General features: G+C 41.7%; 1 protein-coding gene across 12 annotated transcripts in view; it reads left to right on the plus strand.

Annotated features, from left to right (window-relative positions):
• The window catches only part of trpn1 (transient receptor potential cation channel, subfamily N, member 1), a 236,916-nt gene that overhangs the window by 126,590 nt on the left and 87,234 nt on the right, over positions 1 to 23,092 (plus strand). For all 12 annotated transcript variants that reach the window (XR_009513281.1, XM_059975462.1, XM_059975479.1 and 9 more), the window contains 3 exons: positions 8,603 to 8,716; positions 10,989 to 11,093; positions 22,807 to 22,905. Coding sequence is in view for 11 of the 12 variants with exons in the window: in XM_059975462.1 (XP_059831445.1) it covers positions 8,603 to 8,716; positions 10,989 to 11,093; positions 22,807 to 22,905 (318 nt within the window). In the remaining variant the exon portion in view is untranslated. The remainder of the gene's footprint in view (positions 1 to 8,602; positions 8,717 to 10,988; positions 11,094 to 22,806; positions 22,906 to 23,092) is intronic.

Below are 23,092 nucleotides of genomic sequence, written 5' to 3' on the forward strand. Positions count from 1 at the left end.
TAATTTATCTATATACTACTAAAACTCTCATGTTCTGTTTGTGACCTCCAATTAGCGCAAACGGTGCATTACAGTGGCACTTTTTTTGGCTAAATCAATTTAAAATACGCTAACTTACAGAATGTAGGCAATGTTCAGGGTTATATATTCGTATAAAATTGCTCATTTGCAAAAATAAACAGGCTGGCTTTCACCCGCGAGACGATCCGCCATCATGGAAATCGGGATGCGACACCACGACGCATGCGCACGGCCAGCCTCAGCAGCGACACCAACCGGAGCAAAAGGGCAGGGCAGCTCTATTTCGAGTGGTCACATATCACCATCAGGATTGGGACAGATCTAACTGCCACCCATCAATAAGAGATCATTAAATCTTATTGTAACGACGTACTTCTCTTTCAATATTTATATTCCTTTATGCAGAAACTAATAAAGAGTACAAGAAAATATATATTATAAGTTAAAAAAAAGTACCAAATACATTGTATTAAAAATAGTTACAATCACAGAACCCTGAATTCATAAAAATTAAATTAAATCGTTATATTGAAATATAAAAAATTCGGTATACAGAAAAAAATGTAAACCCACTACCAAAGTCAGAGCTGTTCGGAAAAGCAAGAAAAAAGGGGGGGAAAGCCCCTTATCATATAACAAAATATATTATTAGCCACCATCTGTACTTTTACAACAAATCAAAGGTTTTGAAAATAACTCAAAAATGGTCCCCACAATGTGTAAAAGTCTTGACTAGATTCAAAAACTGAGCATCGGATCTTGTCTAAATTTAAGCATGATTTAACATCCCGTAACCTGTAATGACGTACTTCAAGTCACCCATAAAACCCTTTGCTGCAGACAAAGGACAGCAGTAACTATATCATGTCCATTTAGGAGAGCGCCAACAACATCATCAAGAATAATCAGCTTCCATTTACTGCTTCGTATCTTCCATCCAGCATTAGGGTAAAAAAATATGGTCGGCCTGTTTATGCCACGTGGAAAGAGAAGGGGGACGCCAAACGTCGTCGGGAAGCAGCAAGCAGAGGGAGAGAACAAGAATCGGATGAACTCACACCACACCACTCCAGGATCAAAGAGTCAGGACAGAAAAGATGAGAGAAGAAGAGACTGAGGAGGAGAGGCATGCACATCTCCAGAATGACAACAACAGGCACAGAAGGAGGAGAGAGGAAGAGGCAAAGGAGCTGAGAAATGCACGTCTCCAAGATCAGAGACAACGAACAAACAGCAGAAGAGATGAAGAGACTGCGCATGAAAGGACTGCACGTCTCCAGAATGACAACGAGAGGCACAAGGGTGGCAGATCAACCAGAAATGTTGCCATCAGAAGTGTCCTTCGTTAAACAAGGAGGAGCTACATTTGCCTTGCTAGGCGTCTTTCTTCTTTAATAAACTGGTTTTTATTCTTCAATTTCCAAAGCAAAGCAATACCAATAGCATTCAGGAAAATTTAACGTTCATTCTGGTCACATCAGACTGCACTACCTTTCTCTCAAAGAGTGCTCCAACGGGTCACCCCAGTGTCTAGTTTTATATAATTTTTATTGTATTTTATAGATTTTTATTATGTATTGTAATGTTTCTGATTCTGAAACTTCAAAGTAAATTTATTATCAAAGTCTATATATGAACCTGTTACGAACCCTATAACTGGGTGTCTTACCAGCAAAGATAGGAGTATCCGTTGAAGTCTGATGATACTATTTTTAACAGTATTTATTAGTAAAAATACACAAAAATAATATCAATGCAAATATACAGATAATATACGTCATCAATACTAAACCTAAGAGTGCAGGTATAATGATAATCAATAAGAAATAAGCTCTATCGTTGTCTAGAGGATAATGAACTGTCCAAGGGAAATATAAAGTTCAGTTCAGTTCATACAGGCTGCAGTAGTTGTTGTTCACTGTGTTGCAATTGTTGGAGAGAGAGAGAGAGAGAGAATAACTTGCCGACTTTCCTTTTACGATCTTGATCAGTCTCCGTCTTTTAGCTAGACCGTTCCATGGAGGACTCATCACCCAGGCAAGGGTGGACACACACACAAGCCCCCACTGGTCTCGTAGCGTCTCTCCTGGTGCGTCAGAGGGGTGTTCCCCAGACCCTACTTTTATCCCCACTCACGAGGTCTCAGATGTCAATCAGGTTGGGATGATGCAACCCATCAACCAGACCACTCTGGTTGCCCCCTGAGGGGTTTCAATGAATAGAACAGTACTCAATACACAATTCCTTCTTCAAGAGACAATAGCAGTAATCTCTCTTTTTGTCAATAGGAGACATTCCAACCTGTGGCTTCTCTCTCATCAATTTTTCATGAGCATTGTCAATCTCTCTCATTTCCTGGGTATCAGACCGGAAATAATAGCGATTTTGCGATTCTCAAAAGGGGGGGGGGCGACTTTGCACCCTTCTGCCCATCAGAGTTGCTCCTCATTCGTAACAAACCATATACTACCCAGGATCCATTTCTTTACGGGCATTCACAGTAGATTCAAGGAAATACAATAGAATCAATAAAAACAAAGACAGATAAACAACCAGTGTACTAAAGGGGTGGCATGGTAGCGTAGTGGTTAGCACCACGCTTTTCAGTACAGATAAACTGGGTTCAATTCCCACCACTGCCTGTAAAGAGTTTGTTTGTTCTCCCTGTGACTGCATGGGTTTCCTCTGGGTCCTCTGGTTTCCTTCCACTGTCCAAAGACCTACCAATTGGTAAGTTAATTGGCCATTATAAACTGTCCTGTAATTAGGCGAGAACTAAATTGGGGAATTGCTGGACGGCATGGCTCGTAGGGCCAAGTGGGCATATTCCACGCTAATTCTCAATAAAAAAAAACAAACTGTGCAAATACATAAATAAATAACAGATAATACTAAGATATGAGTTGTGGAGTCCTTGATAGTGAGTCCATAAGTGTGGAATCAGTTTGATGTTGAGGTGAGTGTGGTTATCCAGATTGCTTCAGGAGCCTGCTGGTTGAGGGGCAATAACTGTTCCTGAACCCAGTAGTATTGGATGTAAGGCTCCTGTACCTTTTTCTTAATGGCAGCAGAGAGAAAAGAACATGGATGGTGGGGGCCCTTGTTGATGGATGCTGCTTTCTTGTGGCAGTGCTACTTGTAGCTGTATTGAATGGTGGGAGGGCTTTTCCTATGATGCAATGGACTGCATCCACGACTTTTTATAGGTTTTTTCCATTCAAGGGGATTGGTCTTTCCATATCAAGCTGTGATGGAACCTGTCATGATACTCTCCACCGTGCATCAACAGAAGTTTTTAAAGTTTTAAATGTAAATTTGAATTTGTACTAGCTTCTAAAAAAAAACCAGAGGCACTGCTGTGCCTTCTTTGTAGTGACTCTTACATGCTCATCCTAGGACAAAGTCTCTGAAATGATAACACTAAGGAATTTAAAGTTACTGATCCTCTCCAACTCAGTTCAATAAATTAGAGTCAAGATACACAATAGTTATTTGCTTCGAATTTTATTCAAAATGACTCCAGTATAAGAAGCAGCAAATGTATTGAATTCAGGGAGTACCTCATCACAAACAGCGAACGTTTCTTAAGAAAATTCATTAGGAATAGTTCTTGTTAGCTGGATGAAGACTGACAAGCAATTCTTAACATCTTCTTCTTCTTCTTCTTCTTGGCAATCTTCTAATGTGGCGTCTTCTACAATATGTTTTAGACCTGTCTCTTTTACTTAGATTTAATCGTCGTAAGTGCTGCCTCCGTATATAACAAGTTCGTTGTTTCTTAGCAGGCTTGCAGCACTTCATTATTATATCTCATCCACCTTTCTTTTGACTCTTAAATCTCAGCGTCCGGTCTTTTAGTTACGTTTAAATATCCTTCACAGCTTAAATATATAAAGTATCCATTATGATGTGTTAGAGTTTTGTGACCATTCATGCCTTGTAAGGTATTGACAACATGATGTATTCAGTCTCAATTGTGATGAAGAGGCGATATCGCTACCTTATAAGGAATTGGGTACAGCTGGGATCTGTTACCTCTTTTTCATCCTTCATTTTGTTAAAATTTTGTGTAGAGCAAGTTCATCAGTAGCCCCTGAACAGCAAGTGATATCTACATTTCTGAGGTCAGGTAGATCACAAGCAGCTGCAGAGCTAATCTCTCACTACTTAATACTGTCCTCACCCCACTCCCCCATTTCTATATAATGCACAAGCCACTATTATTGCCTTTTAAGTACATCATTAATTAAATGCCAAATTAGAGGGAGTTGTTCAACACAAAGACTCAACTGAAGCCGTGTGTTGGCTTTTTCGGTTAATCTGTTGTGCCCTTCACTCTCCATAAACATAATAAATATAGAACAATTAAACCTAGAGCCGCAAGCTTTACTGGCTGCTTTTGGGTTAGTTATTCCAGATTTAATAAGTGGCAGCTCAGTGGGAAGATTTATGGAGATTGGATTCCAGCAATCCCAATTTTGAGAACTGGATTCAAATCCAGCATGTCTGATGAAAAGATATAGAATATGCATTGCAGTCCATGCATATTCCTCAACCTGGAATAAAGTTGCTATTTCTTAATTAGATGGTCTAATTGTTTTAGAATGCAGTACACAAGGGCATTCAGTTTGTTGTGTCTTGTGACTTCTATGGAAGAACTCTTAAGAATTTCCACTTGCTTGTTCTTTGCAATTGTCTCCCCTTCACCACTAACCTCATTTCCTTTTGAAAGTCGTAATCAACTCTAATTTGCACAACAGCTAAAGAAACAGGTCCAATTTAGGTGGCATCTTTATGCAGTGATTACCTCAAGGGATTTCATGAAAGTGTAGTCAAACTTTAGACAGAGCTGCATAAGGAGCTATTAGGGCCTGCGACAACAGGCTTTCATGTAAAGCCCTCTATGCGTAGTGGATAAAATGAATTTTCACCTCCTCTCTGGTTCTTAGCAATTACTTTAAATCTGTATCTTCCACCTGTGTGTGAGTTTATGTAGCTTTTTTGCAATATTATATTCAAGTTCTTGAGTCTTGACTTCCCACATTAATCTCAAAAAGTTGTCTCATCTCCTTGTCTCAAAAGATCCTGGTGGGATTTATATACAGTGCATAGTAGCCAAGATGTGAGGTGCACATAACAACAAGAGATTAAAAACGGAACTAAGAAAGACAATGTTACAATGGTAACGTTGGACTTCAATATGCAGATAGACTGAAAAAAATCACGCTGTCACAGGACTTGATTTTCCAGTTGATCTACACACCGTTATGTAGACTGTATGTACAGTATCCCTACTAGATGGCTCCCACTAGGGAAATCACAATTCTGGATTTCATGCTGTGCAATTAACAAAATTTGAGTAAAGAGCTTAAGGTAAAGGAACCCTTAGGAAACAGTGATCATAATATGATAGAATTTACCCTGCAAGTTTGCTGGAGGATTGGAGGATAGCAAATGATGTTTCATTGTTTAAGAAAGGCTCCAAGCTGTGAAATTATAGGCCAGTAAGTCTGATATCAATAGTGGAAACGTTATTGGAAGTGGATACGTTATTGGTAGTGGATATGTTATTGGAAGGTGTTTTAAGGGACTGTATATAAAAGTATTTGGATAGACAGAGACTGATTAGGCTTAAATTGCCCCTCGTGGGGGTGTGAGGAGAGAGTGTGGCATGAGTAAAAGTAGATTAGTGCAAATGAACTTTTGGCAGGGACTTGGTGGGCTGAAGGGCCTGTTTTTGAGCTCTATCACATGATTCTAATAGCCTGAAAAATACACACATAAGCCACTCTGGAACTGTTGCCTCTTCTGTAATGTCTGGCAGTAGTGCATTGCAAACTAATTACTGGGCCCAAACGTTTCCCAATTCAAATCAACTAGGAATGATTCCATTGAGAAGCACCAAGCCAGTTTCTTTGAACAACATAGAAAACAGTGCTAATCCAACTTCCATAGATTGTTCCTTGTTTTGTGAATATGCCATGGACTGCTGAATACATCAGCAGTAGCAAGAAATACAATAAAATAGAGGCTTGCATTTACATACCATGTTTCCCATCATCCCAAAGAACTTCAGAGGCAATGAAATAGTTTTGAAATGTAATATTTTTATTATATGAAAAGCAGCTGCTAATTTGCATACAGTAATGCTTTACAATCTCATTTGGATAACAAAGGGACGTTGACCTGTAATATTAACTCTTGTTTCTCTCTCTTCAAATGCTGCTTAACCTGCTCAGCATTTCCAATAGTTCCTATTTTTATTTCAGATTATTGGCTTCTTCAGTACTTTACCTTTGTAACATTGATAGTCAAGTCAAATTTATCACCACATGCACAGGTACTGTGAAGTACAGGTCCAATGAAAAGGTCCATAAATAGTTTGTAAATTATATAAGACAGTGAAGAGAAAAAATACTACGCAAAGCAAAATGTGTGCAAGTGAAAACATACTTACAGACAAGTCCATAACAGGTGGTCCTTATTTTTCAGTTGCTGTAGCAGGGATAGGTTCGTTCAAGAACTTCAAAGTTGTAGGAAAAGAGCTCTATTTCAGGCTTCTGTACCTTCTGCTTGACAATAGTGGAACAAAGTCATGACCCAGGCAGCAGGGATCCTAGATGATAAGGCCCACTGAAGATGCAGCACCTGCTATAGATGCTGTTGCTGGTGGGGTGGGTTGTGCCCATGATTGACTGGGCCACAACCACTGTTGTTTATAGCCTCTTACATTAGGGTGGCTGGGTACACCCTATCCTCATTATATGCGGGGGATAAGTTCCTCGAAGTCGGCGCATAATGTGAATAATTATTTAAATGGAGAAAATAGGGATGTGTTCCAGAGGGCTTCCTAAATATATTTTATCTGTAATTTATTCACATTTTCATACCAATGCGACACAAAAGCAGTACCACAAGATAACATTTGTTTTATATTTCATCAATTTAAGGTAATACTCAATGTAATAAATCATAGAAAGTTAACATCCTGGGGTGTACAGTACTCACCAACAGTGGCAGGTGTGTTCGCTCCGGGTGATGAGTGGTTGTTATGGTGTCAGGCAGCTTTACATGGATAAGATGGATGGTTGTGGTCGTCAGGATCACATCAAGGGGTGAAGGAAGACTCACAGAACTCCCGGCAGCAGGAGATGACTCCGATTTGAAGAAAGCGGTGGGGGTTGTTTGCTTGGCAGCATTTTGATTTTCAGCATAAATTTGCTTGTAGGGAAGAAGGATTGATGGCAGAGAACGACTGAAATGCTGACTCCGTTCTAAACTTGGGTCCATGTCCATCGTCATTTATGCCAAATGTTCCGACTTCCACCATTTCCTCACCGTTGGAAAACTCCGGAGATTTTCAAAATCATTTGTTGTTTGCAGCATCTGAGAGACAGTTCGCCATTAAAAAAATACGTACACCTTGAATGTGGATTACACCTTGGTCGAGTGATTGAATCAGCGATGTTGTGTTAGGCAGCAGGAAATGCACTGTTATGTTAGGATGAATGCTGTCCAAACGTTTAGGATGGGCTGGCGCATTGTCAAGCAACAAAAGAACTTTAAAGGTAAGGTTCTGTTCTCAGCAGTTGCATCCCAGAGCTGCGTTACCTTCAGCTGATGCTGCGCTGTTTATAATTTCCAAATTTTTTTCAAGTGTTAAAGCGGTTCTCTGCCACACGGCTGATGGCCCAGGACATGACATCGGACGCTTAGGAGGCACAGTTAAATATTTCAAGCACAAGATCACTGCACTGTAGGTAAAACCAACAAAAGTTTAAGAGCTCAAGATCGCACATCCATACATTGCCAAAACCAATGCGATACTGGCAGGAGTGAGACTGTGAGACATGTGCACGTGACTTGTATTGGCAGGAAAGCAGTGCTCCTCACATAACTGTGAGTTTTGGACGCATACAAGGAGACATTGGTAGAAATAGGTTCCTTGCATAACTGTGAATCCACATTGTCTGAAGATGCATATAATGAGGATAGGGTGTAGTGCAGTGGTTAGCATAATGCTTTACAGTACGTGTGATCCGGGTTCAATTCCCTTAAGGAGTTTGTATGTTCTCCCCATGACTATGTAAGTTTCCTCCCTCAGTCCAAAGATCTACCTGTGTGTAGGTTAATTGGTTATTGTAAATTGTCCGGTGGTTAGACAAGAATTAAATCTGGGGATTGCATGGTGGCGTAGCTCAAAGGGCCGGAAGTGTCAATACCACACAGTATCTTAATAAATAAATAGCATCCTGTATATTGGTATAATTTGTATATATGATATTGTCTGAGGAATAGGCAATGATCTGGATAGCAAAGACTACTCATCTTCTCTCAGAAGGATGCCAGAGAAATTTTTTATAGACACTTGAGAGAATAGACAAGATCTTGAGATAATGTTTCACTCAGAAGCAGCACCAGAATCCCACCTGAGATACCTGTGTTGAACTCTCTGCAGCCTTCGGCTCTGAGGCAAAATTGGATCCTACTCAGGCACAGACAGCAACAGGGAATTTGGGGGAAAATTGTGGCCTCTTTAACATGTTCTATATAATGCCTATTTCATTGTCTTTATTTTCAGCATAAGGATCAGTTGCCTCTACATTTTGCTGCCAGTCGACCCAGTGGTGCTCTCAACATAGTACAGATGCTACTGAGGTCCTCGAACAAAGATGCTCGATTGATGCAAGATAAGGTAGGAGATAGGCACTCTTTACCTTTAATAGCTGCAGCTAAGTATGCTTGGGTTCTATTCGTGTGTAGTGAATATGTAATAAATTCTGGCCTGTCCTTGGTTTTATAAAATATTACTGATATACTGTTATCTTGCTGTACTACTTTCTCAAAAAAGAGCTTACACTTTTAATCAATGAACAGAGACTTGACTCATTTATTTCAAATAGTAATAGAATAACAATTTTTCATTCTTATCTGTTGTCCAGGAAAAGCAATGATTTACCTTATTAATGCTCATCAGTATAACATTGCAATGAAGAACAGCTAATAAACTAGCTTCTGATCAATAACTAACTTCCCTACCACTGAAATATCTTCTCTCTGGGAGAGGATTACTTACATAAAAAATAGATTACAAGGAAATCTAGAGTTTTCAAGACAAAGAAAAGCTCTGTGTAGAGAACCTACTTGATCATCATGACTGTCAAATCCCTTGCATGTGATATTCTTTTCACTTATTTACTTTTCACTTTTATTCTCTTTTAACCTGCAGAGTTGTTATTCCTCTCTGTGCCTTGTGGTGCACTGGGCAACAACCTTGCCACTTCTTTTGCATTCTGTGTGTTTTTTATGAGGCTGAATTGCTAGCTCGATTCTCAAGTCAGCATATATGGAAAGCATGTGAGGAGCCAGCAGGATTCGAACCCAGGACCACTCACATTAAAGGCTGGTGCTGATGCCACTACACCACTGGCTGGCTATCAATACTGACAGTACCTGTTAATTGCGATGCGTTTCATTACCTTACACATTTGCCAAACTTCTGAATATACTCAAATCATCTGTACTTTAAATGAAACAGAAGTACTCAGCTGGTCAGGCAGCATCTGCAAAAGAAAAACAGCTAAGATTTCAAGCCAGTGGTCTTGCCTCAGAACTAATTTATTAGTCCTGCCAGTTTTGCTTATTTTGTTTTTCTTTCTTTAAGATTTTGCATAAATGTGTCATTCTCTAGTATTAATTGCCATTGTAATAGTTCACAAGATAGCAGTGTCTTCAACTCAACTGACATTGAGTTTCTGGAGGTGCCTATAATTGTCATCTGACACACCTGCCCATATTTAACAATGGCAACCAAAAACAATTTTCTCAACAGATTATCCTGTCCAAAACCAGACGGTGGAAAGTCTGATTCAGATGGTACAGAGTTACAATTCCTCTGAAAAGACACCTTCAATAGTCAGGTGCTTTTTAGGACTGCAGTTTTTAACGAAAATTCATATTTAGGATAGAATGTCAAAACTAGCATTAAACTATTTTTAATACTCATCATAGATTTAACTGAGTTATTGGTACTAAACAATGCCTAATTATTCTTTAGTACCAACAATTCATTTTTAATTTATGATTATCAAAAATATTTTAATAGTGGTGTTTTGAATAGATCAAATTAGTAGACTCAAAAACTTGATTTTCATTCTTTTATTTTTTCAGTTAACAATTATTAGGATAAGATATTTAACCAAGGCTCTATCTACTCTCTTGAATATGTGTAATGTGGACGAGGAGTGAGAGAATCATCTTAAATGCAAAAACAAAAGCTGCTGGAGAATTCGGCAGGCCAGGCAGCGTCTGTGGAGAAAAACAGACATTGATCTTTTGGGTTAAAAGCTTCCTTTAGACCCTTCATCGAGACAATTACTCAATCCAGAGGAAGGGCTTCAACCCAAAATATCAACAGTCTAGTTTCCTCCACAGATGGTACTGGACTCCAACATCAGTAGTTTCTTGAATTATTCTCAGTATTCAGGGCCAAATTTAATAAATAAGGGTAAATAAAGATTTTCCAGTAATAATCACATAATTTGTCCAAGTGTCTCAATCCCATCAAGCAGATGGAAATGGTGTAACTTACAAGCTCCCCTCCAAGTTGTATACTGGCTTTGAAAAATATTATTATCCCGTAACCATTATCGAATCCAGGTCATGGAACTTATACAACAGTGAATCTAGATCCTGGAACTCCCTGCACAATAGTGCTATGGAAGTACCTTCACTGAAAGAGTTACAGATATTCAAGAGAGCAGCTTCTCAGGGGCATCTGGGGAAGGACAGCAAGTGCTTACAGGGATGGTTACAGGATCCTGCAGTGTGCTAGCTAATTGAGGTACTTCTTGCACTACCGTGCTAACCACATCTCAAAAGTATTATGAAGGGATGAAAGGCAATACTAAATGTCGTCTTTTCTTCTTCTGTGATCTCACTTTGTTCCACTTTGTTTATTTTCACAGGATGGCTGCATTCCCTTGTTTCTCAGTGCTGAAGTTGGCAATGTTACAGTATGCAAGGAACTGCTCAGTGTTAATGCTGATCTACAACTCAGGACACAACGGAAGGTACACGTTATCTGGGCCCAGGGTCAAGCACTGTCAGAACATTGTATTGCAGGGCTTGCCAACAAAAGAAGCAAACTCATTGGTCCATCTTACTAATGTTTGTTCTCACTACAAAAAGTTCAATGCTGGCTCTGCTGAGAGTACGTACTTAATCTCCAATGAGGCATCTGAAATAATCTGATATTATTCCTCCCTGTAAATAAAAACCTGCTTTGTTTCCATGCTGGGGTAGAATCCTTTATCCCCACTGGTATATTCTGTATTGAATCCATAGTAAGTCTCTTCTCCAAGTTGGGATGGTATGAGGTCACTCAGAAGATTACAGCCATTTTGGATTGGGTTATTAATTCTCCTTTGATGCTCTCAAAATGCTGAAAGTAAGTGGAAGAGCAATGCAGTACGGATACAGCCCACCCAATCCACGCTGAACGCAGTGCCCACCCAGCTGGTCCTAATTTTCTGCTTTTGGCCGATATCCTGCTAAACCCCAGCCCTCCATGTATCTATTCAAATGCTTCTTAAATGATACTATTGCACCTGCCTCAACCACTTCTGGCAGCTCATTCCATATACACTCAGTGGCCATATTATTAGGTATCTCCTGTACCCAATAAAGTGGCTAATGAGTGTATGTTTGTGACCCCCTGCTGCTGTAAATTATTCACTTCAAGGTTCGACGTGACGTGCAGTCAGGTTTGCTCTTCTGCACATCACTGTTGTAACACACAGTTATTTGAGTTACTGTCACATTCTTGTCAGCTTGAATCACTGTGGCCACTCACCTGCGAACTCTCTCATTAACAATGCATTTTTGCCTATAGAACTGCTGCTCACCGGATTTTTTTTTGTTTTTCACAAAATTCTCTGCAAACTCTAGAGAATGTTGTGCATGAAGATCCCAAGAGATTAGCAGTTTCTGAGATACTCAAACCACCACATTGGGCATCAACAATCATTCCATGGTCAAAGTCACTTTGATCGCATTTCTTCCCCATTCTGGTGTTTTTTCTGACAACAACTGAACGTCTTGACCATGTTTGCATGCTTCTATGCATTGAGTTGATCTGCTGATTAGGTATTTGTGTCAAAGAGTAGGTGTATCTAATAAAGTGGCCACTGAGTGTACATAACAATAGTCAGAACTAATTTTCTGTGATATAAATAATAAATAATAAGGGCCCAAACACTGATCCCTGTGGTATATCACCAGTCACCGGCCTCTATTCTGAGAAATAACTTTCAACCACCACACTCTGCTTCCTATCTATCAGTCAATTTTGAACCCACCTAACTAGCTGTCCCTAAATTTCTTGTGGCCTAACATTCCAGATCAGTCTACCATGCAGGACTTGTCGAAGGCCTTGCTAAAGTCCAAATAAGCAACATTCACTACCCTACCCTCATCCAATTTTTGGGTACTTCTTTGAAATAGATTTATTAAGCACAACTTCCCGTGCAGAAAGCCAAATTGACTCCTCCTCTTCAAGATTCAAGTACATTTATTATCAAAGAATGTATAAATTATACAACCTTGAGATTTGCTTGCTCAGATGTAGCCACAAAACAAGAAACCCAAAAGAACCAATTAAAGAAAAAAGAATAATAATTAAAATTAGAAGACCAACACTAGATGCACAAGAGAAAGAAAACAAATCATGCAAACCATTGAAGCGAACAACATCATTCTGAACCAAAATTGAGTCCTCAGATCCAAACGCCAGAGCAGCCCCCAGTAGGCCCAAAGCCTTGCTTATCAGTTCATCATATTAGTGGCCACGGAGCCTGTACTCACTGATTTGGGCCTGTACTCACTGGAATCTAGGAGAATTCAGTGGGATCTTATTGAAACCTACCGAATGTTGAAAGGACTAGATCTGGTGAGAAGAGAATGCTTCCTGTGGTGGGGGTGTGCTGTCTTTACGACAGTTATTTAGTTTATAATATTTTTGCTTAGTAATTCATTCGATAGTATTTTCTAGTTAGAATTAGAAGTGTTTAAAGTATATTCATTGCATGTAAAATATATCGGCATGCGATGACGTCACATCCGGTTTCGCCGCGTCTTGTGGGAAAATACCGGTTTGAAATTAGCGCGAGGGTGGGGGCTTACCACGAGGCTCACCTGAGCAGAAGTTGTTTTGCAGGCATGAGAAATCACAGTGAGAGCAACGCTGTAAGTTAATAGATAATCGATATGTTGAACTAAGATGTTAATGCCGATCCTGTTAGAAGTAACGACGGTCGATAATGTTTATGCTTTCGTTAGTTAAAGAGTCGCGGATAGTTTGCATGGAAGTGTATTTAAAGTAGTCAATGGAGCAGGTAAACTCTCCCTGTATACTGCACCTTAGTGTAATGTAGTTATAGTCACCTTTGCAAGTATTTACAATTGAAATGTGATATTAAGGAAGGAACAAATACTGTATCAATCTTGTATTGTTTTATCAACAGTTTTCACCATATGTTAATGTGAAGAGTGAACAGTAAATGGTTAATCTTACTGCGATCTGGTTCTTATTAACTGTGGTTTATCTCGACGTTTAATTCGGCGTTTCATTACACGCGAAGGAGAACGTTACAGTGAAAAAGCGACATTATCAGGTGTTTCAAGTGCTGCAATGTCAGCTCGATCCAGCATCAAGTCGACTCCGCCCAGCGACAAGGGCGGTAAACCGACATCAAGTAAGTCCACCCAGGCAAGAGCCAAGGCAGAAGCCGCCAAGGTGCGACTGCTTTACGCCAGACAAGAAGCAGTTTTGAAAATGCTGCAGGCCATCAGAGAAGCCGAAATCCAGAAAGAAAAGGCTGCCAGAGAAGCCGAAAGGGCCGCCAGAAAGGCAGAAGCCGCCAAGGTGCGACTGAGTTACGCCAGACAAGAAGCAGTTTTGAAAATGAAACAGGCCGCCAGAGAAGCCGAAATCCAGAAAGAAAAGGCTGCCGGAGAAGCCGAAAGGGCCACCAGAGAAGCCGAAATCCAGAAAGAAAAGGCTGCCAGAGAAGCCGAAAGGGCTGCCAGAGAAGCCGAAAGGGCTGCCAGAAAGGCAGAAGCCGCCAAGGTGCGACTGCGTTACGCCAGACAAGAAGCAGTTTTGAAAATGAAACAGGCCGCCAGAGAAGCCAAAATCCAGAAAGAACAGGCCATCAGAGAAGCCGAAATCCAGAAAGAAAAGGCTGCCGGAGAAGCCGAAAGGGCCGCCAGAGAAGCCGAAATCCAGAAAGAAAAGGCTGCCAGAGAAGCCGAAAGGGCCGCCAGAGAAGCCGAAATCCAGAAAGAAAAGGCTGCCAGAGAAGCCGAAATCCAGAAAGAAAAGGCTGCCAGAGAAGCCGAAATCCAGAAAGAAAAGGCTGCTAGAGAAGCCGAAATCCAGAAAGAAAAGGCTGCCAGAGAAGCCGAAATCCAGAAAGAAAAGGCCGCCAGAGAAGCCGAAATCCAGAAGGAAAAGGCCGCCAGACAAAGGAAAGCGGCCGCCCGAGAAGCCGAAACCCAGTTGGAAATGACAAAAATATCGACAGAGTTGCAAGTGCTGCAGCTAGAAAGAGAAGAAGAAGCTGCCATGGCGGAAGCAGAGTACATAGAAGAACCTGAAGGGTCGCATGATCTGACCAAAGTAAGATCTACTTTAGAAAGGACCAGACTGGAACGCACAAGCGACTATGTACAATATCAAATAGACAGGCAGGCTCGACTCCCCTCTCCATACGTATTCGATAACTTCCCCAGCTACGAGGAACCTCAGAGAGTCACGATTGCATCACATCCATACGAGGAAGGAAATTTACCCTCACGGCTCCGTGATGAAGTCAAGAATGAAAGAACCGACAACGCTCCTTCACCCCCACAACAGGACGGCGGGGAGGGAGAGATTCACTCCAGGACAACAATTGTCAGCTCGAACTGTACAGAAGTTTGCAGTCAAACTCAGTCAAGCCGTTCTTGTTCCAAGATCTGTCTCACTAAGGTGTACCCTAAAGAAGCACAACAAGACATTACCAAGCGTAAAGTAACCGACGAGACGCTAGGTCAGTCAGTTTTCGTTCGAACCGAGCACGGAAACAAACTTGCACAATCAGCTCAAGATACCATTTCTTTAAAAACCAAAGACACCAAGGTCTTCAGGGATGAAGCAAATAATTGGGTCGCCCCACTACCCTTCAGAGAACCACGCCAGCGGTTGCCAAATAACAAAGAGCAAGCGGTCAAGCGGTTCACGTCCTTACGGAAAACCCTGAACCGGAAACCCGAGATGCAACAGCAATATATAGCATTTATGGGAAAGATCTTCGCTAACGGACATGCCGAAGTAGCACCACCACTGCCGGAAGCCCGGGAGTGCTGGTACCTCCCAACATTTGGAGTTTACCATCCACAAAAACCCAATCAGATCAGGGTGGTCTTCGACTCCAGTGCCCAGTGTTCCAGCGTCTCCCTAAATGACGCGCTTCTCACAGGCCCCGACCTTAACAATACCCTACTCGGGGTCCTGCTGCGCTTCCGGAAGGAGAAGGTCGCAATCTTAGCGGACATCCAGCAGATGTTCCATTGCTTCTTGGTACAGGAGGACTATCGCAATTTCCTCCGTTTCTTATGGTATAAGGACAACGACATCAACAAAGAAGTTATCGAGTACCGGATGAAAGTCCATGTTTTCGGCAATAGTCCGTCACCGGCCGTGGCCATCTATGGGCTGCGAAGAGCCATCAGAGAGGGTGCACAGGAGCACGGTGACGACACCGTTAAGTTTGTAGAAAGGCACTTCTACGTCGACGATGGTTTGATATCACTACGGACAGAAGAGGAAGCAATCGATCTGCTCCGATGTACACAAGCCTCACTCGCAGAGTCAAACCTCCGCTTGCAAAAGTTTGCATCAAACCGTCAGGCAGTAATGGAGGCCTTTCCACACGATGACTGTGCTCCAGCAATCAAAGACCTAGATTTAGATGGAGAAACCATACCTACACAAAGGAGCTTGGATCTCCTCTGGGAGATAACGACCGACTCGTTCACATTCTCTGTGCCGACCGTGATCAAACCATTTACCCGCCGTGGAGTCCTCTCCACTGTCAACAGTATTTTCGATCCTTTGGGCCTACTGGCACCAGTTACGATTCAAGGAAGAGCCCTTCTCAGAGAACTTACGTCTGAGCCCTCTGACTGGGATACTCTTCTGCCTGAAGACAAGCTAAGCAAGTGGGAGGCTTGGAGAGATTCACTCCCGGATTTAAAACAGCTTCATATCCAACGCAGGTACACTGTGACCTCACCCACCGAGGCAGCGCTCACAGAATTGTGTGTTTTTTCGGATGCGTCCACCAAGGCCATCGGCGCTGTGGCTTACTTGAAAGTAGTCGGAAAGGACGGCCAAGTCGAAGTGGGATTTGTAACGGGTAAGGCGAAGCTCACTCCTCCGTCGGAGCCGACGATTCCAAGGCTTGAACTGTGCGCAGCCGTCCTGGCCGTGGAAATGGCAGATCTTATCCAGGACGAGCTGGACCTACGGTTCGACGATATCAAGTTCTACACGGACAGTAAAGTCGTGCTTGGTTATATTTACAACGAATCAAAACGCTTCTACGTGTACGTTCATAATAGAGTTCAACGCATCCGCCTGTCATCAAAGCCCTACAGTGGCATTATGTACGTACCGAGGATAACCCTGCAGACCATGCATCAAGATCCTTACCTGCATCCCGTCTGGCTCAGACAACCTGGCTTACCGGAGCCCCCTTTCTGCATCAGCCACCATCGGAAAGGACTCAAATGAACGAGATATTTGAACTGATCGAACCCGAGAGAGACTCGGAAATTCGGCCGCAAATACAAACAGGAGCCACCAACCTCACGGAATCGATACGTACCAACGAACGCTTTCGGCGGTTCTCCACTTTGAATTCTTTAGTGAGAGGACTTGCGTTCCTCATTCATATGGCCAGATCACACAAACATTCATCCCGTAACAGTAAATGTAGGGGATGGCACAAATGTACTTTGCCTCGCACCGCGGACGAATTAGCCCAGGCAAAGGACGTCATCTTCAAAGCAACACAAAGAGCGGCTTTCGCAAGGGAGTTTTCAGCTCTCCAAGTCAACAAACCAATACCAAAGGACAGCCCTTTGAGGAAGTTCAGCCCGATCCTGAAGAACAATATCATCTGCATTGGAGGCCGGTTAATACACTGCCAGCTTCCGGCCGCAGAAAAGAGTCCAGTACTCCTGCCCAAAGGCAGCCATGTATCCTTACTGCTCGCCCGCCATTATCATGAACAGGTAAAGCACCAGGGCCGTCACCTTACCGAAGGAGCAATAAGAGCAGCGGGACTGTGGATCTTGGGAGGTAAATCACTGATCAATTCGGTACTCATAAATGTGTAACCTGCAGGAAACTACAAGGCAGATTAGAAGTTCAACGCATGGCGGACCTCCCACCTGAGCGCCTTGAAGCCTGCCCTCCCTTTACAAATGTGGGGCTCGACGTATTCGGCCCCTGGTCTATCACTACGAGACGCACCAGAGGAGGACAAGCAGAGAGCAAGCGGTGGGCCATCATGTTTAGCTGCATGAGTTCAAGAGCAGTACACATTGAGGTCATCGAATCTTTGGATACCTCCAGCTGCATCAACGCTTTCAGGCGGTTCTTTGCGATAAGAGGCCCTGCAAAACAGTTAAGATCTGATTGCGGAACGAACTTTGTAGGAGCATCAAAGGAGCTGGGGATGGACAGAGCAGTGCAAAGGTACCTCAGTCAACAGGGATGCAACTGGGAGTTCAACACACCACACGCCTCCCACATGGGAGGCGCATGGGAGCGGATGATTGGGATCGCCAGAAGAATTCTGGATTCAATGTTTCTGCAGCAACGCACCCGATTGACCCACGAGGTACTGTGCACCCTAATGACAGAGGTCACAGCCATTATGAACTCACGACCACTCCTGCCTGTGTCCTCTGACCCAGAAAACCCCTTCATCCTTTCGCCATCAATGCTCCTTACACAGAAGGCAGGAGCACCTCCTCCACCAGGAGACTTTTCAGACAAGGATTTGTACACAAAGCAATGGAGACAAGTCCAGGCTCTGGCAAATCAGTTCTGGTCCTGCTGGAGACAGGAATATCTACCCTCGTTGCAACAGAGACGAAAGTGGACAGAACCCCGCAGGAATCTTCAAGTTGGAGACTTAGTCCTGCTCAGGGACAAGCAGATCACCCGCAACAGCTGGCCAATGGCCAGAATCACTGCTACATTCCCTAGCGAGGATGGACATGTCAGGAAGATCGAATTGAAGACTACCGACCAAGGCGATGTGAAAATTTACCAAAGGCCAGTTTACAGAAGTTATTCTACTTCTACCCAATGACTGATTAAGAGACTAAGTTTGTACTCTGCTCATTGTGACCTTACGAAGGTCAAGCGGGGAGTGTGCTGTCTTTACGACAGTTATTTAGTTTATAATATTTTTGCTTAGTAATTCATTCGATAGTATTTTCTAGTTAGAATTAGAAGTGTTTAAAGTATATTCATTGCATGTAAAATATATCGGCATGCGATGACGTCACATCCGGTTTCGCCGCGTCTTGTGGGAAAATACCGGTTTGAAATTAGCGCGAGGGTGGGGGCTTACCACGAGGCTCACCTGAGCAGAAGTTGTTTTGCAGGCATGAGAAATCACAGTGAGAGCAACGCTGTAAGTTAATAGATAATCGATATGTTGAACTAAGGTGTTAATGCCGATCCTGTTAGAAGTAACGACGGTCGATAATGTTTATGCTTTCGTTAGTTAGAGTCGCGGATAGTTTGCATGGAAGTGTATTTAAAGTAGTCAATGGAGCAGGTAAACTCTCCCTGTATACTGCACCTTAGTGTAATGTAGTTATAGTCACCTTTGCAAGTATTTACAATTGAAATGTGATATTAAGGAAGGAACAAATACTGTATCAATCTTGTATTGTTTTATCAACAGTTTTCACCATATGTTAATGTGAAGAGTGAACAGTAAATGGTTAATCTTACTGCGATCTGGTTCTTATTAACTGTGGTTTATCTCGACGTTTAATTCGGCGTTTCATTACACGCGAAGGAGAACGTTACAGGGGGTATCTAGAACTAGAGGACACAGCCTCAAAACTGAGGGGCAACCTTTTAGAACAGAGGTAAGGAGGAATTTTTTTAGCCAGGGATTAGTGAATCTGTGGAATGCCGGAAGAAACCTGAAGGCACACATTCACCGATTCAGGAGCAGCTTCTTCCCCTCTGCCATCTGATTCCTAAATGGACATTGAACCCGCACTATTTTTTTTAATGCAGGGTATTTCTGTTTTTTGCACAATTTTTAATCTATTCAATATGCATATACTTTATAAAATTTACTTGTTTATTATTTTTAATATTATTATTTTGTTTCCTTTTTTCTTCTATATTGTGTAATGCATTGAACTGATGTGGCTAAGTTAACAAATTTCACATCACATAATGGTGATAATAAACCTGATTCTGAATGCTCTGGCACAGATTGCGGTGAAGGCCTAGTCCATGAGTATATTTTAAGCGGAAATTGATGGTTTCCTGATTGGTCAGGGCATCAAAAGGTATGGCGAGAAGGCAGGTGTATGGAGTTGAGTGGGATCAGGGATCAGCCATGATGGAATGGTGGAGCTGAATGACCTTATTCTGCTCCTATGTCCTATGGAGCACAGCAGCTGGGGTAGTCTTCATAGCCTCCGTGCTGTGGAGAGAGGAGTGCCATCATGAAAAACGAGTAAAATTTGCTCTCATCCCAACCGACACCCTGTATTTTCAGTTTATCTAGCCCAGTGTTTAAATTGAATCAACAATGGAACAGTGAAAGGCTTTATGCCCGGAGAGAGGAGTGAAGATTGCAGAGAGTGAGAGAAATTGGCTCTCACCTCCAATCTGGGTCAGTGTTTAACCTGTCTAAACAGCATTTCATACCTCACACTAGGTCACAGGTACCACTGTTGTGAAAGGCTCCGGGCCTAGACCATGCTGCCTAGCGACTTGCTCCAGGCCCAGATTTTGCCACACAGCCGAAAGCCGCTGTCAAGCTCTTCAAATCAGCTCAGTGTCCAGAGCAATCCAACTTCACACCCGGGCCAGTTGTACAAGCGAGATCGGACTCCTTCTATCCAAATGCTATCCTTCAAAACTCCCTCTAGTTACTTTCCTACTATTGATGTCAAGCTGACCAGTCTGTAGTTCCCTTGCTTGTCCCTGCTACCTGTTTTAAACAACAGGACAACATTAAACTAAGCAACACCCTGAGCACACTTTGATAGAGTATTGGAAACAGATTTATATGGCTGAAGTATGAAAGGAGTTGTCTGGTGTTTGCAGGCATAATTCTATATCATGTTCAGACTAGCTACAATGGACTAAGTCAATGTGATTTATTCTAAATATCTTCTCTCTATTTACATTTACCATAATCTGTGTGATGAATTGTCTCTTTAACCAATACCTTTGTGCTGTCATAAGTAAAATAGGACCTTCCACAGAAGACATCTCTTCTGTATCAGCTAACACAAGACATTACCATCTTCTTATTTCTGGTAAGATAGCAGTGCACTTGGTCGCAGCGACAAGACCTTGTTGAACATTGGTAGTACAGAATACTGCAAGTTCAATTCATTCGATCATTTGGCAAGACTGATGGCAGGGAAGCTGTGTGGCATTGCCTGTGACAGACACCCAGGGGAGGAGGCACCCCAAGCGTTGTGGGAGAGAACAGAGGTGTGGCGGACGTGCTGGCATCTTTGCTGGGTTGGCGTCACGCCAGCCCTCACGTTGATGCTGCTCTCCAGGGTTCACCCCCTGGATTGTGAGATGAAGAACTGCTGTGTGCTTGTTTCTGCAGGAACATGGCTCTAGGACAATATCCCATGCACCATCAATCTTTAGGCCATGTCGCTCAGGGATTTGTGCTAATGTTATTTTATGATTGTATGTGCTGTGGGCTATGTATGTACTGAGTTTTACACCTTGCCCCTGGAGGAATAATGTTTGTTTAGCTGTGTACATGTGTATGGTTGAATGACAATTGAACTTAAACTACTTTCCATGTCTTGAGAAACACCACTAGCACATTAGTGATAAAATATTCTATTGCCTTTAATGGATTAGCTTAGTCTTTGGTTGTTTGAGGAAAAGGGTGTTTGAAATTCAAGATCTCAGTCACAGCATAAAATCATGTTTGACTGGGCAGCAGTGACCCCTAACCTCTTACATGCTCGCAAGCATTACATATCGCAGGGACTTGGAACACCAGAAAGATAACACTAACACTGCCTCTGCAAAACCCTCCATATTCATTGGAAGAATATGAAAAAGAAGACTGCATTTTGTTAGTGATGTCCATAGGGATCCCGAGCTTTGTGAAATATCTTCATCCTTTAATTCCACTATTAAGTAAAGCCATTAGCTTGTATGTGGATTTCTGTTGGACCATGCCCTTCTTGTACTGACAACTGCAAGGGCACCAGAATTCACACTGCTATCCAGTTGATAAGTAAGCTTCAAAGTAAATTTATTATCGAAGTATTTATATGATATCATATACTACCTTGAAATTCATTTTTACAGGTATTTACGGGAAAAGTGAAGAAATAATAGTAATAATAATTTATTTATAAAGCCCTTTTCATACCAACAATGTAGTCCAAAGTGGTTTACAATGGGATAAAGTGTGAACATGAAAATAAAAGACAAAGTGATGTTAGTGAAATGTAAGGATATTAAATGGGTTTTGAGCTGGTGTTTAAGAGTGTCAGCTGAGTTGGATCTCTGATAGTTTTGGTATTGAGTTCAACAGTTTAGGAATGTAGTTCAAAAAAACTGACCTGCCAATTATCTTTTGAGAGAGATTGTTTAAATTTAAGAGTTCAGCAGAAGAAGATCTGAGAACTTGAGTGGGGTTATAAGACAAAAGCAATTCTGTGATGTACTCTGGTCCCAAACTATTGAGAGCTTTAAAGCAATTAAGAAAGCTTTAGATTTATTTCTAAAAGACACAGGAAGCTAATGCAGAGGGGCTTGGACAAGAGTTATATGCCCCTTATCTGGATTTTAGTTAAAATTCTAGCAGCGGCATTCTGAATGAGTTGAAGTTTGTCAATAGATTACTTTGGAATGCCAGTAAAACGTGCATTGTAGTAATCTAGTCTATTCCATACAAAGACATGAATTAGATTTTCAGCATCATTATGTGACAGAAACAGACGTACCTTTGCAATATTTCTTAAGTATACAAATGTTGCTCTGGCTGCTTTCTTTATGTGGAATTTAAAATTCAAATAATAGAGTAGTATTGATGAAGAGCTACGTATACATAAACAAAGCCTGAATAATAACTAATGCGCAAAAGAGGACAAATTATGCAAATAAAAATTAAATGATTCATGAAGATGATTTATCTCACTTGTTCCAGGCATGAGCTGGTTTAGTAAACTTTGAACTCTGTAGTATGGTGCAATATGGATGAAAGTGAATCAACAGTTTAGCTTACAACAGTGTTGTTCCATTTCCATTGAATACATTTAAAGAGTTGTGGCTTTATTAACACTCTGTGGTATCAGATAATCCAAAGCCATCTGTTTGCTTTTCTGAAGCGCTGGGTTGACATGGGCTTTGGAAAATTTTTTATGTGGAAGAGCTTTTTAAGGAGAAGAAATTTCCACCTAACTGTCTGCTTTCCTTTCCAGGATAATGGGGATACAATCTTACATGTTTGCTGCAGAAAGAAAGATGTAGAATTGGCTAAACTCATGGTGGAACTTGGTGCTGGTGTTGACTTTCAGAATGTGAGTAAGCACAAGTGTAGAACAACTATGACAAATTACACCATTCCCTTATAGTAATAAACACCTAACACTAAATATGTGTGGGAGAAATTTCTTCAAATCATTAGTGGAATGATCAAATCACTGCTACCACAAAAGATGCAAAGTAGTAAATCTATAAGTTATAAATGAAAAGGTTCTACCACAT

The sequence above is a fragment of the Hypanus sabinus genome, chromosome 1, assembly GCF_030144855.1.
Source record: "Hypanus sabinus isolate sHypSab1 chromosome 1, sHypSab1.hap1, whole genome shotgun sequence".
In the NCBI taxonomy this organism is placed as follows: domain Eukaryota; kingdom Metazoa; phylum Chordata; class Chondrichthyes; order Myliobatiformes; family Dasyatidae; genus Hypanus; species Hypanus sabinus.